A 15,597-nucleotide genomic window follows, 5' to 3' on the forward strand; every position below is an offset into this window, starting at 1 on the left:
TTGCTGCCAGCAGCCTGTAAAACTCTGAGAGGCTGAAAGCTGCTGTAGCTAGATGGGGCGTGATGGTGCATCGCATTATACTAAGGTTTGGGGCAGTATTCACCCAAGCTGAATGCCCAAAACACGGACCGCTTGTGTCCCAGACATTCGTCCCTGGCAGTACAGTGCTTTATATGTTAGTATCACTCGGTGCAACTTCCAACACCAGTAGCAGCTTTTAGTCTCTCATAGAATTTCACAGAATGACGACAACGGCCTGGTTGGTGCGCCTGTTTCCTCCACCCACACCAAAAACGCGAAGATTGCATGCGTTGGGGCTAAAAGCCCAGTGTTCATGAGGCCTAACTGAACTTTCTGTTTAAATTGGCTAAAGAAATTCCAGGTTTATCCAAACAAATGGTATGCAAAGGCTTGCAGTTCATTCTTTATTTTTATTTTTTTAAGAAAAAGCAGCCACAGCCCGAGTAGAAAAGCCTGTCCCCTGCTAGCATGTGCCAGAATTAGGACCCTCGTTCTTTGTGGAGGCAGTGATCTGTTTGCAGATGTCTGAGCTAGAGTTCTCCAATGAGCGAGGCGTATGAGCTTTTCTGGCTGGAGAGCTCTAGGTCTTAGGCCTGTTTCATACAGGCTTCGGTTTGTAGAAGAGCAGTGTGAAAAGCAAGCTTTGGCAAAGCAATTGCAGGGCTTTCAGTAAGCTTTGTTGAAGCATTTAAAATACCATTCAGCTTCAGTTTATAAAATGTTGATCCTAATGGGAATGTTGATTGCCACTTAGGCTGGATTCACACCTACGCATTTTTAGTGCTTTTTGCATTTTGCAGATTTGTACTACAGAACGTGTTCCATAGGAAACCATGGTGAATGGACTGTAGTACAAATCTGCAAAATGCAAAAAGCACTAAAAATGCATAGGTGTGAATCCAGCCTTAGCCACTGTTAGCAGGCTTTCAACAAGTGTCAAGATATGCTGAAGCCTGCTAGCAGCTTGTTTAAAGTGGCAATCAAAACTCTTTTTAGGATCTGTGTTTAACATCTAAAAACTGGAGCTAAACAGTACTTTAAAAGCTTCAAAAAAGCCGCCGCAAGCTCTGCAAATACTTTGTCAAAGATTGCTATTCACACTTCTCCTATACAAGCTGAAGCCCATTTGAAACCAGAATAACTCAGCAGGGAGAATAAACCTGGAATATGTTTAACAGATTTAAACCTAAAATGAAATTGGGCTTGTAGGGTATATATAGAAAGTATTTTTACTAAGGATGACAAAAGAGACTATTTGTTTTTTGTTTTTTTATGGTTTAGCTTTATTAATCAAAATACCTTTAAATGTTTGTTGCTGCATAGCATGAACCCAATATCATTTTAGAACATGTACAATTGTTTGTAAGAAAAATACAGTGTACCCAAAACTATGACTGTCCAAACTAGAGTTTATTCTTCTATGTGTATCCATTCTTTGTCCTTAGCACTTTATAGCTGGGCAAACAATGTACTTTGAATGTAAGCCGATTCCTGCTGAACTGGACTAAATTTGAGCCGACTTGGCAAATGTCAAAATCAAGAGAGCCAAGTGGAGGCTTTGTGTCTTTTTCAAGCTTATCTCCGAATACCAAAAAAATCAACCACCCACCTCCTTCCTCCACACACGCACACCTCTGGTCCATTTGCACTTTTTTTTGTACCCTGTAATCAGCCAACTTCTTCTTTGGACATAAAGGTTATGTGACTATACCATCTAGACCAGTCTTCATCAATCAGGGTTCCTTCCGAGGATGCTAGGATTTGCTTGAGTTGTACCCACTGGTGATCTGGTCTCCTGGATTTTTGGTGGATATTCTGTCTCTCTCATTTCAAATACACCTGTGATAAAAATTATAGACCCTTCATTTCTTTGCAAGTGGGCAAACTTACAAGATCTGCAGGGGGTCAAATAATTTCTCCACTGTACTAGATATGCTATATCATTTTTTTCTTATATTAAAAAAATTAAAACTTTAAGGCCTCATGCACACTGGACGTTAAAATAATGTTATAAAAATGCCAGGAGCTTTGCAGTGAGTTTTTCAACGTCCTTTTCAATTTTTTTCAAAGTTTGTGCAATAACGTTTATATAATTTCAATGGATGAAAAACGTTAAACACTGGTAAGCAAAGTTTTTGAGTGTTTATCAGCATTAGAGCGTTTTTACAGCGGAAAAACGTCTCTCGGAACCCACTACTTTTTTTAGTTTTTTTTTTTTTTTTTTTACTGCTCAAAAAACGCCACTGCCCAAAACTGCTGATAACAGCCTATGTGTGCATGGACACACAGGATGGAGAGTTTAATGACTGTAGAAAAAAATGTCTACAGCCAAAAACAGCTTCTGTAAAAAATGCCCAGTGTGCATGTGGCCTAATGATCACACTAGTGTTCCAGAAACTGTAGGTATAAAAGTTATTTCATCAGGGGTTCCCTGGTTCCTCCAAGGTAAAAAGGTTGAGAAAGGCTGATCTAGACTATCCTTGGCCTTGTGTGATTGGGTCTTGGGCAAGGACTAGTGTCACACACTGGTCTCACTTTAGTAATGTGCCTACAGTTAGTTAATGTGGCTACACATCCCAATAGATATTTTATCTACACGCCAATATGCTGGCTTCATTACTCCACCAACTACAGGGGGGGGGGGGGGGTACACATGATAGCTAAGCTGCACAAGAAATGCCTGTGTGTTGCTCGACATCGTGGGACTGGAAGTGTCTTGGAACCCATTCGTATTGTGAAAAGTTGGTATCACCGTATTTGTGGAAAATAAACATCATAGAAAAAGATGTGTTATGGGAGACAAGACACTGGAATATCTCTGTGTTTTTTTTTTTTTTTTATTTCCCAAATGTTTTTGCTGAAATTGCAGAAAATAAAAAAACTCTTAATTTTGCTCATCCCTTGTCATTGGACACTCTGTTGACCTATAGAAGTGTCAGGCTGCCAAATTGTCATTTAAATACCAAAGACCCATAGGTGTTGGGTAATATTTGACCCACATCCCTGTTATATGAATAGGAAAAGGTGACAACATTTTGCCTCCAGACTATTCCTATCCATATCCAAGAATGCAGATATGGCTCATAATCTGTAGGTCTGCTTTATTTAGATGGGCCCAGGGCAGGTCTCTACTTTAGGGACAAAGTTTACTGTACCCCAGGTTAAAGCGCTACTTATTTTGTTATTTATTTATTACAGGTAATATAGCACTGACCATTTACGCACTGCTTTAAATTACTTCAGCCCTTTTTCTTTGGTTATGGGTTAAAATCTGTGTCACGTTCTTTGTGTCTCCAAAGGAAATGGTTCTCTTTGCTTCCTGGTGACAAGGGATTGGGATGGACCAAAAGGCATTGCAATTATTTGCACTTCTGTCCCACTGACTCTTTCATTGACTTTGGGAAAGCTGGAGACGTGTTTTTTTTTTTTGTTTTTTTTTAGCTACAGTTCAGTAAGGCTGGGTTCACACATATGCGGTTTCAGTGCGGCAGTCCAGTGTGTTTCTGTTTACCAGTTCAGGTGAAATTGTACCTGAACCAGACCCAGAAACGCACAGGACACTTTTTAAAAATGCACCGTGGCCGCCCTGCACATGTGTGAACCGGCTCTATTAAAAGCCAGTCTGATTCACATGTTATGTGAATTGGATGCGGATATACAATTTGCAAATATGTGAACCGAGCCTGACACAGGTCTGGTCTCTTCCCCAGCCTGTGAATGGACAGGGAAAAGAGAAGCAGCACACTAATGAGCTCATATCTTTGCCACTATCTCCTGAGTATGGTTCTTGCACTGCAACTCAACTGATTTGCTATTTTTCTGTCCAACATCCTGAACTCTGGTGTACAAGGTACTGCAAGGGGCTGATACCAAGCCAACGTTAGATACTTGCACCAATTTCATAATATTATATATATATATATATATATATATATATATATATATATATATATATATATATATATATATATATATATATAAAATTTAACAATGCATAAATGAAAACAAAGCTGCAATCATTTTTTTATTTTATATCTTCCGGGGGTACAGCTTTAATAAGCTGGGTTTCCTATTTTGTAAAAGAAATTAATAAGCAACTACATAGCTACTGCCATGCTTGGAGCTGTCCTTGCTTATTCTTACTTTGTGAAAAAAAAAAAAAAAAAAAAAGCGTGTTGCTGCAGGAAAGGTCCACACTGCACAGGTTAACTGCTTGTTTTGTTCTAGGGGAGAGGACAGCAGAGATACATACCCAACCCGCTGATCCTCCCTGCTCAAGACCGGTCTGGCACCCCTGCTCCTCAGCGGTCTTGAAAATGGGCTGTTCTGATGTCAGCATGCTACATAGACAGGAACTGTCTACCGCTGGGCCATGGGGGAGCATGGTTTTCTGGAGGATTGGCGGATCAGGTGAGTGTGAACTTTGTGCAAAGAAACAGAGTTGTCCCGTGCAGTGCGGGCACAGCTCTGCTGCATGGGGGAAATAAAAATGTCCTGGAGTTGGGCTTTAAAGACAGTAAGTAGATCCCGCTCATGCATCTGACCACTGGGAGTAGATGTTCAACTAAGGGGGAAAAAAAAAAAAGTGTCTGAAGTTGTGCTCTAAGTTCATCTACATCCATTGTAATTGATGTATTGCTTAGTGCAATAATTTGGAAAAGTAATTTATAGTCCCTAAACGATGAACTGGTGTTTTATTATGAAAGAATGAGCAGATATGGGGTCTTCAAATTGAATATTCCATTTAATTATTCTTGCATATAAACTTTTTGCATACAGACTAAAGTTGTAATGCAGAATGACTTTCGTTTTAAGACTTTTTTGCCACATCTTCAACCAAATGGACAGACTGGTGCTTGACAAGTTGATAAGTTTGTGCAAAGCGTGCTCCACACATGAGACAAGAATAAGGTTTCTCCCCTGTGTGGCTTCTTCGATGTTTGATAATGCCAGAATAATCAGAAAATCTTTTTCCGCACTGCTTGCAGGTGAAAGGCTTTTCCCCAAGGTGTGTCCTTTTGTGTGTCACTAGGGATGACATCCAAGAGAAGCTCTTGCCACATTCGGAACATGTGAAAGGTTTTTCTCCAGTATGAAGTCTCTGGTGTCTTGAAAGATAGGAGTTACAAGAGAACATCTTTCCACAGTCACTACATGATACCATTTTCAGTGGCTTACCTGAGGGCTGAACTCTTCCTGTTTGCCAAGTGCTCTTTTTACTATGTTGTATATGTTCCTTGATGAAATACTGGTGATCTAAATTAGTAGAAGGCTTACTGTTTGTCTGACAATCTATACTCGAATTGCTATTGTTTTCTAGAGTAGAGCGGTGGAACTCTACTATCTTAGTTTGCTGACTACGCATTGAACATTCTTGATAGGTTAATTCTCTCTTGCCATGACATTGCAGTGGATTTGTGTCACAGCCAAAAACATGTCTGCCCACCACAGCAGAGTCCGTTGTATCCATTGGTTTCTGCTGAGGACCATTTGTGGCATGCTCTTGGTGGATTAATTCTGCCTTTATGCAAGTTCTTTGAAGTCCATCTGAAAAAGAGTTTGGCAGCTGGTACAGAGCATCACTGCCCTCCACTAAAGGGTCATTGATCTCTACTTTCTTGATTTCATTTTGGTAAGTTTGTTTTCTTTTTATATGAGCTTTTTCAAATACATTCTGAAAGATGTTTGAGATATTCTTAGTATCGTTGTTCTCCAAGGGACATTCTTTTAGGTTTCCTATCTGGGTTTGATGGGCATCTAGTTTTTTGAGTTCAGTCTTTGTATGCGTTTTTTGAGGTATATCCTTAAAAATATTTGTGACACTTAAGCTACGTTCATTCTGCAGACAACAGTCACTCACCTCTTGGTTCTTGATTTCTTGACCAACTACTGAGCATCTTTCATTAGATAACCCTTTCGTAATGTGTTTTCTCTGGAGCACATCTCCAAAATGGCTTTGAACATGATCCAAAGTATGACTGTCCAACAAAGCAGGGTCAGTGAATTCTGCCACATTGGATTGATGGCCATCTAGTATGGGTATGTGTTGAAATTTCTCTGAAAAGGACTGTGGAATAAAATCAAAATTATGATTGCTCTTCACAAAAGAGTCTGTAACATTTACTGTTTTTATTTGATGGCTGTCCAGTAAGCACTCTTGGTTGCTCCATGCGTTATGGTTACATGTTTTTTGAAGTATGCCTGAGAAAAGGTTTTGGACACTGTCTAGGGATGGATTATCCACCTGATTGGTGTTATTGATCGGTACTGTTGTATCTTCACAGTCAAAATTACTTTGTTCGTCCTTTATTTCTGTTCCTAAGAATGTGCTAGACAGAAGTTCATGGTTTAAAGTTTTGTTATTCTGCAAAGCAGAGAATTCTCTACTTTGTGTAGAGGCCGAGGCTTTAATTGGCATATTCTTTGGTCCATAAAACTTGTCTACACTCTCTTTTTTAGGTGAAGAGGTCATCTTGCAAGCTCCGAAACAAGGTACTTTAGGGGCTGTAAACCTGTTTTCTGAATTCCAGTCTAAGGTGTCATTGCTGTTACAGTCTCTTTGTTCTGAATCTAACTGGGAATGATAATCGGCTTGTAAACATTGCCCATTTGGTCCATCTGCTGAAACAAAATAAATCTGTTAAGTTATCCCAGTGACATGCATGGCAGTACTTATTCATCTAAATGAGAATTTCGGTTTTGCTTGAAGTTGGAGAATAAAACCACCTGACAAGGTTTTTTACATTCCTAGGACTTAATTGGTGAAATCCCTGTGTTTGTGTTCCTGGGTCTGCACACCTGATGTGGCCTCTATGGGGGATTCCCACTCTCCCTAACAGTTTCACAATTAAAGTTATTGTAAACCCTTACATCTACTTAGTGAAGTGACTGCCCACAGATACACAGAGATGAAACAAATCCTCCTACATTAGTTTTACTTATCTGCAGCTGTCTTTCCCCTACATCCAAAATGCATTTACACAGGATCTCTCAGCTCTGAAAAGCAGGGGGTGGAGAGCTGAAATTACATCACTGAGGAGAGCTGATTGGAGGGAAGTGACACGCCCCTTCCACACAACACACAGGAACAAAGCTGAGGGTGGCATTTAGCTGGAGCTCCCTCCCCTATCACTTTATTTTTTTTTTAATCTTAGGGCTAGATTACACTTCAAAACAAGGTTTCAGACAGGCTTTGTTAAAGCTCTCTGAATGCCAGTCAAAGCTCCTGTCACTAAATAGTAAGTAAAATGGTTAGCTTACAATCCTGTTTACACCTTGCTTTAGCTTCGCTTCAAAAATTATAGCCCATGTAGTTTTAGTGGTGCTTCAAAGTGTATTCAAAGCCTCCATAGAAGTCTATGGCAAAGCTCTCAAGTTTTCATGAAGCACCTGCAGCTTTTGAAAGGAAGAGTCGCCTAGGCGGCCAAAAATTCAGCTTTACTTTTGTTTTAGAGAAATTGCAGATATCACACACACACACACACACACACACACACACACACACACACACACACACTCTGACAAGCTTCAAAAGAGCATCACTGAAGCGTCAAAGCTTCATCGAAGCATCAAAAACGCATCATAAAAGCGAATTGAAGTGGTAGGTGATTTAATGTGTGTTGAAGCTGAAGCAAGTGTAAAGGAGCCCTTAGTGTTAGGAAAACTTGTCAGAAGTGACTTGTGCTGCTAAGAGAGAAACTAAGCGACAGACAAATGACAGTAAGTGTTAGTTTACGACAAGGCTTTGAATACGCTTTGTTAAGGCTCTGAATGCCAGTCAAAGCCCATGCCACTAAATAAAATGGTTGGCTTACAGCCCTGTTTACACCCTGGGTTTGCTTTTGGCTTTGCTTCAAAAATGATATGCCATGTCACTTTAGTGGTGCTTTAAAGCATTTTCAAAGCCTCCATAGAAGTCTGCTTGAAGCACCTGCAGCTTTTGAGAGGCTTCAATTCAGCTTTAGCTGTTGTTTGGGAGAAATTGCAGGTATGTAATATCCACACACACACACACACACGCAGGGCATCTATCAAGCTTCAAAAGAGCATCACGAAAGCTTTGCCAAGGCTTTTATCGAAGCATCAAAAACACATCCTAAAAGCACATTGAAGCGGTAGGCGCTTTAAAGCAGAGTTCCACCCGTTTCTTTAATATATTAAAAGTGAGCAGCTACAAAAAGCATAGCTGCTCACTTTTAATAACAGACACTCGCCTGTCCTACGGTCCAGCGATGTGGCCGCCCGAAGCCTCGCTCCTATCCCTCTCCTCGGCATTGCAAGTGTGGACACCCAGCCGTGACAGGTTTTGGCTTCACGGCCGGGCACGCACTGCGCATGTGCTCTGCTATTGACCAGCCAATCTTCTGGGACCTGTGTTGTGTCCCAGAAGATCGCTGGCAGGGAGGGGCCGCCTAGGCCGAGAGGAGGAGTCGCCTAGTTGGCCAAAAGGAGGAAGTTGGACAGGAAGTCCCACTAAAAATTAGGTACACCCTCCTGTCTTCTTTTTTAGTACACCTTCCATCTCTTGAAGATATGCTTTGATATAGAAGAGGTTTTTCTAGCTAATACAAATTATTGGCTAGCTGGTTGCATCTACTCTTAGCCAATTCTGAAATTGGTACTGTAACAAAGGGCTGCCAATGCTGACCATTATTAAAGAGATCCCTAAAAAAATTGTTCATACCTACTATACCTCTCTAGTGAGTGTTTGATCTCTTTAATGTAGCTTTACAACTGCATAAACCTCTTCCACATCCACCATGCTTCTATACATGTTGGACACATGGTCCCCCAATGTGCACTGAAACTTTTCCCATTGGACTCTAAAGCCAGCCACAGATCTTCAGCAGGAACCAGCTAAGATTTAACCCAATTATTGGCAGGTTGAATGTACCAAAGTTGATCAATCGGTGTTGATGGGGGAATCCAAGTGAGTTTCTTTCCTGCAACCCAAAATTGCTCTGTCTTTGGCTGGCTTAAGACACTTATGCATACTTTACTGATGCAGGGTCCAGAACGTTGAACCACAGTGGGGGACCAGGCATCTTCCACATCTAGACACATGTTGGATTTTTTATTATAGTGCTTTTGATACAGTATCTCTCAAGTGAGTACACCCCTCACATTTTTGTAAATATTTTTTTTTAGATTCTTTTAACTGAAGAAATTACATTTTGCTACAATGTAGTGAGTGTACAGCTTGTATAACAGTGAAAATTTGCTGTCCCCTCAAAATAACTCGACATACAGCCATTAATGTCTAAACTGCTGGCAACAAAAGTGAGTACATCCCTATGTGAAAATTTTGAAATTGGGCCCAATTAGCCATTTTCCCTCTCCGGTGTCATGTGATTCGTTAATGTTACAAGGTCTCAGGTGTGAATGGGAAGCAGGTTACATTTGCTGTTATCGCTCTCACTCTCTCATACTGGTCCCTGGAAATTCAACATGGCACCTCATCGCAAAGATCTCTCTGAGGATCTGAAAAAAAAAGGAATTGTTGCTCTACATAAAGATGGCATAGGTTATAAGAAGATTGCCAAGACCCTGAAACAGAGCTGCAGCACAGTGGCCAGGACATGTTGCGCTCAGAACAGGCCTCACCATGGTCCACCAAAGAAGTTGAGTGTATGTCCTCAGCATCATCTCCAGAGGTTGTCTTTGGGAAATAGACGTATGATTGCTGCAGAGGTTGGGGGGGGGGGGGATGGGGGTCAGCCTGTCAGTGCTCAGACCATACGTCGCACCCTTCATCAATTTGGTCTGCATGGCTGTCATCCCAGAAGGAAGCCTGTTCTAAAGATGATGCACAAGAAATCCTGCAAGAAATTTGCTGAAGACAAGCAGACTAAGGACATGGATTACTGGAACCATGTCCTCTGGACTGAGGCGACCAAGAAAAAATGATTTGGTTCAGATGTTGTCAAGCGTGTGTGGTGGCAACCAGGTGAGGAGTACAGACAAGTGTGTCTTGCCTACCGTCAAGCATGGTGGTGGGAGTGTCATGGTCTGGGGCTGCATGGGTGCTGCCGGCACTGGGGAGCTACAGTTTATGGAGGGAACCATGAATGCCAACATGTACTGTGACATACTGAAGCAGAGCATGATCCCCTCCCTTTGGAGACTGGGCCGCAGAACAGTATTCCAACATAATGACCCCAAACACACCCCCAAGACGACCACTGCCTTTCTAAAGAAGCTGAGGGTAAAGGTGATGGACTGGCCAAGCATGTCTCCAGACCTAAACCCCATTGAGCATCTGTGGGGCATCCTCAAACGGAAGGTGGAGGAGCGCAAGGTCTCTAACATCCACTTGCTCCCTCGTGGAAGAGGACTCTAGTGGTAACCTGAGAAGCTCTGGTGAACTCCATGCCCAAGAGGGTTAAGGCAGTGCTGGAAAATGATGGTGGTCACACAAAATATTGACACTTTGGTCACAATTTGGACATTTTCACTTAGTGATGTCCTCACTTTTGTTGCCAGCGGTTTAGACATTAATGACTGTGTGTTAAATTATTTTGAGGGGACAACAAATTTACACTGTTATACAAGCTGTACACTCACTACTTTGCATTGTAGCAAAGTGTAATTTCTTCAGTGCTGTTACATAAAAAGTTATAATAAAATATGTTTACGAAAATGTGAGGGGTGTACTCACTTTTGTGAGATACTATACATACTAGGGCCAATTAATCCATTAGCATTTCTTTGGAACGTGGGAGGAAACACACACAAGGACATGGCTCGCCTTCAAATTGAGGGCCCTAGTGCTGAAAAGCTTAAAGTGGTTGTAAAGGCTGAAGGTTTTTTTTAACTTGTATGCGTTGAGGGAAAAAGCCTCTGTATGCAGCTCCTAGCCTCCCCCCTCCCCCCCATACCTTCCTGAGCCATGCGCATGAGAGAAGCTGCTCTCCTGGCTCTCTCCCTCCTCATTGGCTCAGATAGCAGTCAATCACAGCCAATGATGAGGGGGGTTCCGGGCTGTGTATGGACACACAGAGCCAGCTCAGGAGCGAGCATGCACGAGTGCCTCCATAGCAAGTACCTTGCTATGGTGGGTGGAGCCAGGAGCACCGGCAGGGGACCCGAGAACAGGAGGATCGGGGCTGCTCTGTGCAAAACCATTACACGGAGCAGGTAATTATACCATGTTTGTTATAAAAGTTGATCCTTTAGCAGTTGTAACTACTATGCTGCCGAATGTGGAAGTTGAAGTTTTCAGTGTCAGAAGATCTTCATCAAAGAGACTGCCTGTATCACTACTCGACCTGAGAAACAAATATGGATAGTTTTCTTTTACAGGGGCCCTTTTTAAAAAAACTAAAATAAAAAAAAAATAATGATGGCTTTCAGGTTTCTTTAACCACTTGCCAACCAGCCGCCATCATACTGTGGCAGGTCGGCACAATCCCGTCGTAGCTATACGTTGGCTCCTTTCAGCGGGATAGCAGGCGCGTGTGTGCCTGCTGCACCGTGGGGGTGCTGATGCTCATGGCCAATGGTTGCGGACACGAGAGGCTGAACAGGGACATGTGTAATAGCTAGGAACCACGATCTGTCATTTACTCTAGGTCAGTCCCCTCTCCCTACAGTTATAAACACACACAGGGAGCACGGGTAACCCCTTGATCACCCCTTAGTGTTAACACCTTCTGTGCCAGTGACATTTTTACAGTAATCAGTGCATTTTTATAGCACTGATCGTTATAAATGCCAATGGTTCCAAAAAGGTGTCGAAAGTGTCAGACGTGTCCGCCTTAATGTAGCCGTCCTGATCGAGATCGCCGCCATTAGTAGTATAAAAAAATAAAAATGCTATAAATCTATCCCCTAATTTGTAGACACTATAACTTTTGCACAAACCAATTAATATACGCTTATTGCGATTTTATTTATTTTTTTAACGAAAAATATGTAGAAGAATACATATCGACCTAAACTGAGAAAAAAAATGAACTTAAAAAAAAAAAAATAATATATATATAATTTTTTTTTTTTTTAATATTAGAGAGAGATGACCAAATACCACCAAGAGAAAGCACTAGTTGTGTGAAAAAAAAGATGTAAATTTTGTTAGGGTGCAACGTCGCACGACTGCGCAATTGTCAGTTAAAGCAACACAGTGCCGAATTGTAAAAAATTGCCTGGTCAATCTTCCGGGGCTGAAGTGGTTAACAGTCAGTCAATGCCCCATTTCCCTCAGTACAGGTTTCCTTTAAATGCACTTACCAGGAGAAGGCTGATTCTTCCCAATCATAACTTCATATTCTTCTTTATGATGGTCCAAATATTCCCACTCCTCCATTGACAAATACATTGCTACATCATCACACTTAATTTGAACCTGAGTCAAAGGAAAAAAGAAAATACATCATGTCACCTGCTAACAATGTATGAACAGAATGTACAAAGCACTCCTCAATCAATCAGCAATTCTTACAGATTCACTGGTTTTAAAGTAAGATACAGACATCTAATGTCACTCGCCCATCTTGGTCACACTTACATGGGCACCACCAGGATGTGGCGGGAAGGCCGAATCGAGAGCCTCAGTCTGTGCTTCTCCTGGCATTCCATGGGTGACCCATGAAGCAGGGTTGCATCCGTTCCTCCTTACATGAACTGCTGAGTCCGCTGGGATCTCTAGGACAGAGTTCTTGATCTGACAAAGGCTCTCGGAAATTTGGGAAAAGCACTTATACGGTGACGGTTTCTTCACGATCATGTACTCCTGTGTGATACAAGAAGCTGCTGATCAGCTGGCACCATATATGTCATACCCTCTAGCAAGGAAGCACGCCTTAAAGTGATTGTAAATAATCACCTTGTAAAACAACCCATTAAAGTGGAGTTCATGGCAAAAAAAAATTTGAAACACACACCCACCTCATTTTTGGATATATATATTTTTTTCATACCTTTTTGGTATGTTTTCTTTTGGACTCCCGTCCCATGTCGCCGGCAGGGTACGTCAACTCCACGGCTATTTTTGTGCCCTTCTCCACCCCCCCCCATCCACCCTGTCTCCTTCTGGAACCTGTGTGTGTCTCAGACGACAGGACCATTCAGAAAGTGTCACGCAACTTGCGCGTGCGCAGTAGGAAACATGCTGTGAAGCTGCTAGGCTTCACTTCCTGTTTCCCTTAGTAAGGATGCCGGCGCCTGCACCCGCGAGCCAATGGATGCGTCGGCTTCAGGAGCCAACAGTGCTGGCTCCCTGGACAGGTAAATGTCCTTATATTAAAAGTCAGCAGCTGCAATATTTGTAGCTGCTGACTTTTAATTATTTTTCACACAGACCGGAATCCCGCTTTAAGTTGAAAATAGAAAGAAAAAAGGCAAAACATTTTTGTATAGCTATTAAAAAAAAAAGCAGCATTATAAATACCTTTTTTAAATAAGCGAGTACCTTACCTCTGTTCTCAGCTGGATAAGAGCTGGGGGGGTAGAAGCAGCAGCACACTGTGTGCTTTCCAGTGAATGGCTGTGCAGAGGGGGCATGTCTGATCATTAGATGAGAGAGCACAGAGTTCCCAGCATACCTAGAGTACTGACCACGCTGTGTTCTCCTGCTTAGCATTGTCAGTTTTTTTAATAGGACAGTAGAGGGACTGGCAGGAACACCAGGGATTTCACAGAAAGAGCAGGATACTTCCTCATATAAGTACATGGTACAGCAGGCACATATCAGGAATATGAAATTTTGGTGTAACAAACTCTTTTTTTTTTAACAGAAACGTTTTTATTGATTAAAACAAGTTAGCAATACAACTTATGCACAAATCTCAATACAAGCACATTCGGTTACAGAATTTAGACCTCCAATCCTAGTGACCACATGCAGGGGACAGGAAAAATAACACAAATTAAACCGTAAGAGAGCGAGCACTCAACCATGGATCCCAGATGCCGCCAAACTTCTTGGGGCATTTCCGCCCCATATATGTAAGCTTATAAAGTGGCAGCACCGAGTCCACCATCGAGTGCCACTGGGACATCGTAGGGGGAGAAGAATCCTTCCACATCTGCAAAAGCACTTTCCTAGCATAGAAACATAAATAAAAGAGTAGGAGCCTCTTATATGTAGCCTGCACCACAGTATCCGTGACTCCAAGGAGAAGCACCTTCGGATCCATGGACACTGCGAGCCCAGTGACTGCGTTAATTTCCCCCAGTATTTTTTGCCAATAATCTTGGATGATTGAGCATTCCCAAGTAACATGATAGAATGTACCTACTGCCCTTTGGCACTTAGGGCAAAGTTCGGATTGGGCGGGATAGATCCTGGCCAGGCGTTGAGGGGTGTAGTAGGCCCTATGCAAAAATTTTAATTGGATAAACCTATCCCTTGCAGAGATTACCCCAGGAAGGTAACTCTGAAGGGCCGATTCCCACTCCTCCTCCGAGAGGGAAGGGATGTCTCCCTTCCACACGAGGAACAGGGGTGAGTCCCCCCCCGATTTTTCACAGGTGAGGCGTAAATATATGGAAGAGAGAATCCTGTCTGCCCCACGAGACATGAGAAACCTCTCTATCCCATGAGGCTCGACTAGTACCCTCCCGGGAAATTGGGCCTGCCAGGCATGTTTCAGCTGAAGGAACCGAAACAGCATCCAGGAGGGAAGGCCATGGGCCTCCCTGAGGTCCGGAAAGGGGGTGAGAGACCCCCTAGGCATAATATGAGCAAGGGTAGTGATACCAAATCTAGTCCAGAGTCCGGGGTCTGGGATAGAACCAAAATGCCGAAGCCTGGGGTTGCCCCACAGCGGGCTATGAGGGGAGACGGAGTCCGCAGCCTTAACAGTGGCCGCGACTCTGTCCCAAACTTGGATGGTAGTCCGCATTGGGATCGTTACGTGCGGGCTGGATTTGATTCCCCGATAGACTATCCCCGCCAAGGCTGTGTAGGAACCCAAGATCGCCGCCTCCAACGTGACCGCCGGATTAGATTTAGGCTGGGTGAACCACCAACTGACTGTGACCAACACTGCGGCCCAATAATACCGCCGGAAGCAGGGCAGCGACAGTCCGCCCTCGGACAGTGGCAGCTGTAGTTTGGCCCTGGAAATCCGCGGAACCCTACCACCCCACACAAAGGAGGAAACTACCCCATCTAACTTGCGGAAGAAAATGGCAGGGATCGGGACGGGTGTGTTACGGAACACATACAAAAATTTCGGAAGAAACGTCATCTTAAGTAAGTTAACCCGTCCTACCGGCGTCAGGGGCAGCGTTTTCCAGATCTGACATTTCGCTATTAACGCATTCAGGACAGGGTATAAGTTGTTAGTTAGAAATTGAGAGAAGTCCCTAGAGATCTCAACCCCTAAATATCTAAACCGGGATACCCTCTGCAGTGGGGACGAGGCGGGCGGGGGGGGTGTAGAATCAGAGAGCAGAAACAAACTTGACTTACTCCAATTGATCCGGACCCCCGAGAAACGACCATACTCATCAATTATGGAAAGGGCCGACGCAAGGGACTCTGAAGCATCCCCAAGGTATAGTAACGCGTCGTCCGCATAGAGCGACACCCGTTCTACCAAGGGACCCACCCTCAACCCCGCCACGCCCCCC

General features: G+C 43.0%; 1 protein-coding gene across 7 annotated transcripts in view; it reads right to left on the reverse strand.

The window, feature by feature from the left end:
* Positions 1-4,746: 4,746 nt before the first annotated feature.
* LOC143979262 (uncharacterized) overlaps positions 4,747-15,597 on the reverse strand; it is a 67,275-nt gene continuing 56,424 nt past the window's right edge. For 6 of the 7 annotated variants that reach the window (XM_077478923.1, XM_077478922.1, XM_077478918.1 and 3 more), the window contains exons 3-5: positions 12,527-12,751; positions 12,250-12,364; positions 4,747-6,642 (exon numbers count right to left, since the gene is read on the reverse strand). In XM_077478923.1, the coding sequence (XP_077335049.1) occupies positions 4,832-6,642; positions 12,250-12,364; positions 12,527-12,751 (2,151 nt within the window). In that variant the 3' untranslated portion in view covers positions 4,747-4,831. The remainder of the gene's footprint in view (positions 6,643-12,249; positions 12,365-12,526; positions 12,752-15,597) is intronic. The other variant, XM_077478924.1, reaches the window with a different exon arrangement.

This window comes from Lithobates pipiens, unplaced genomic scaffold, assembly GCF_037356315.1.
Source record: "Lithobates pipiens isolate NorthernLeopardFrog02 unplaced genomic scaffold, aLitPip1_a1.2 Scaffold_1, whole genome shotgun sequence".
Lineage (NCBI taxonomy): Eukaryota > Metazoa > Chordata > Amphibia > Anura > Ranidae > Lithobates > Lithobates pipiens.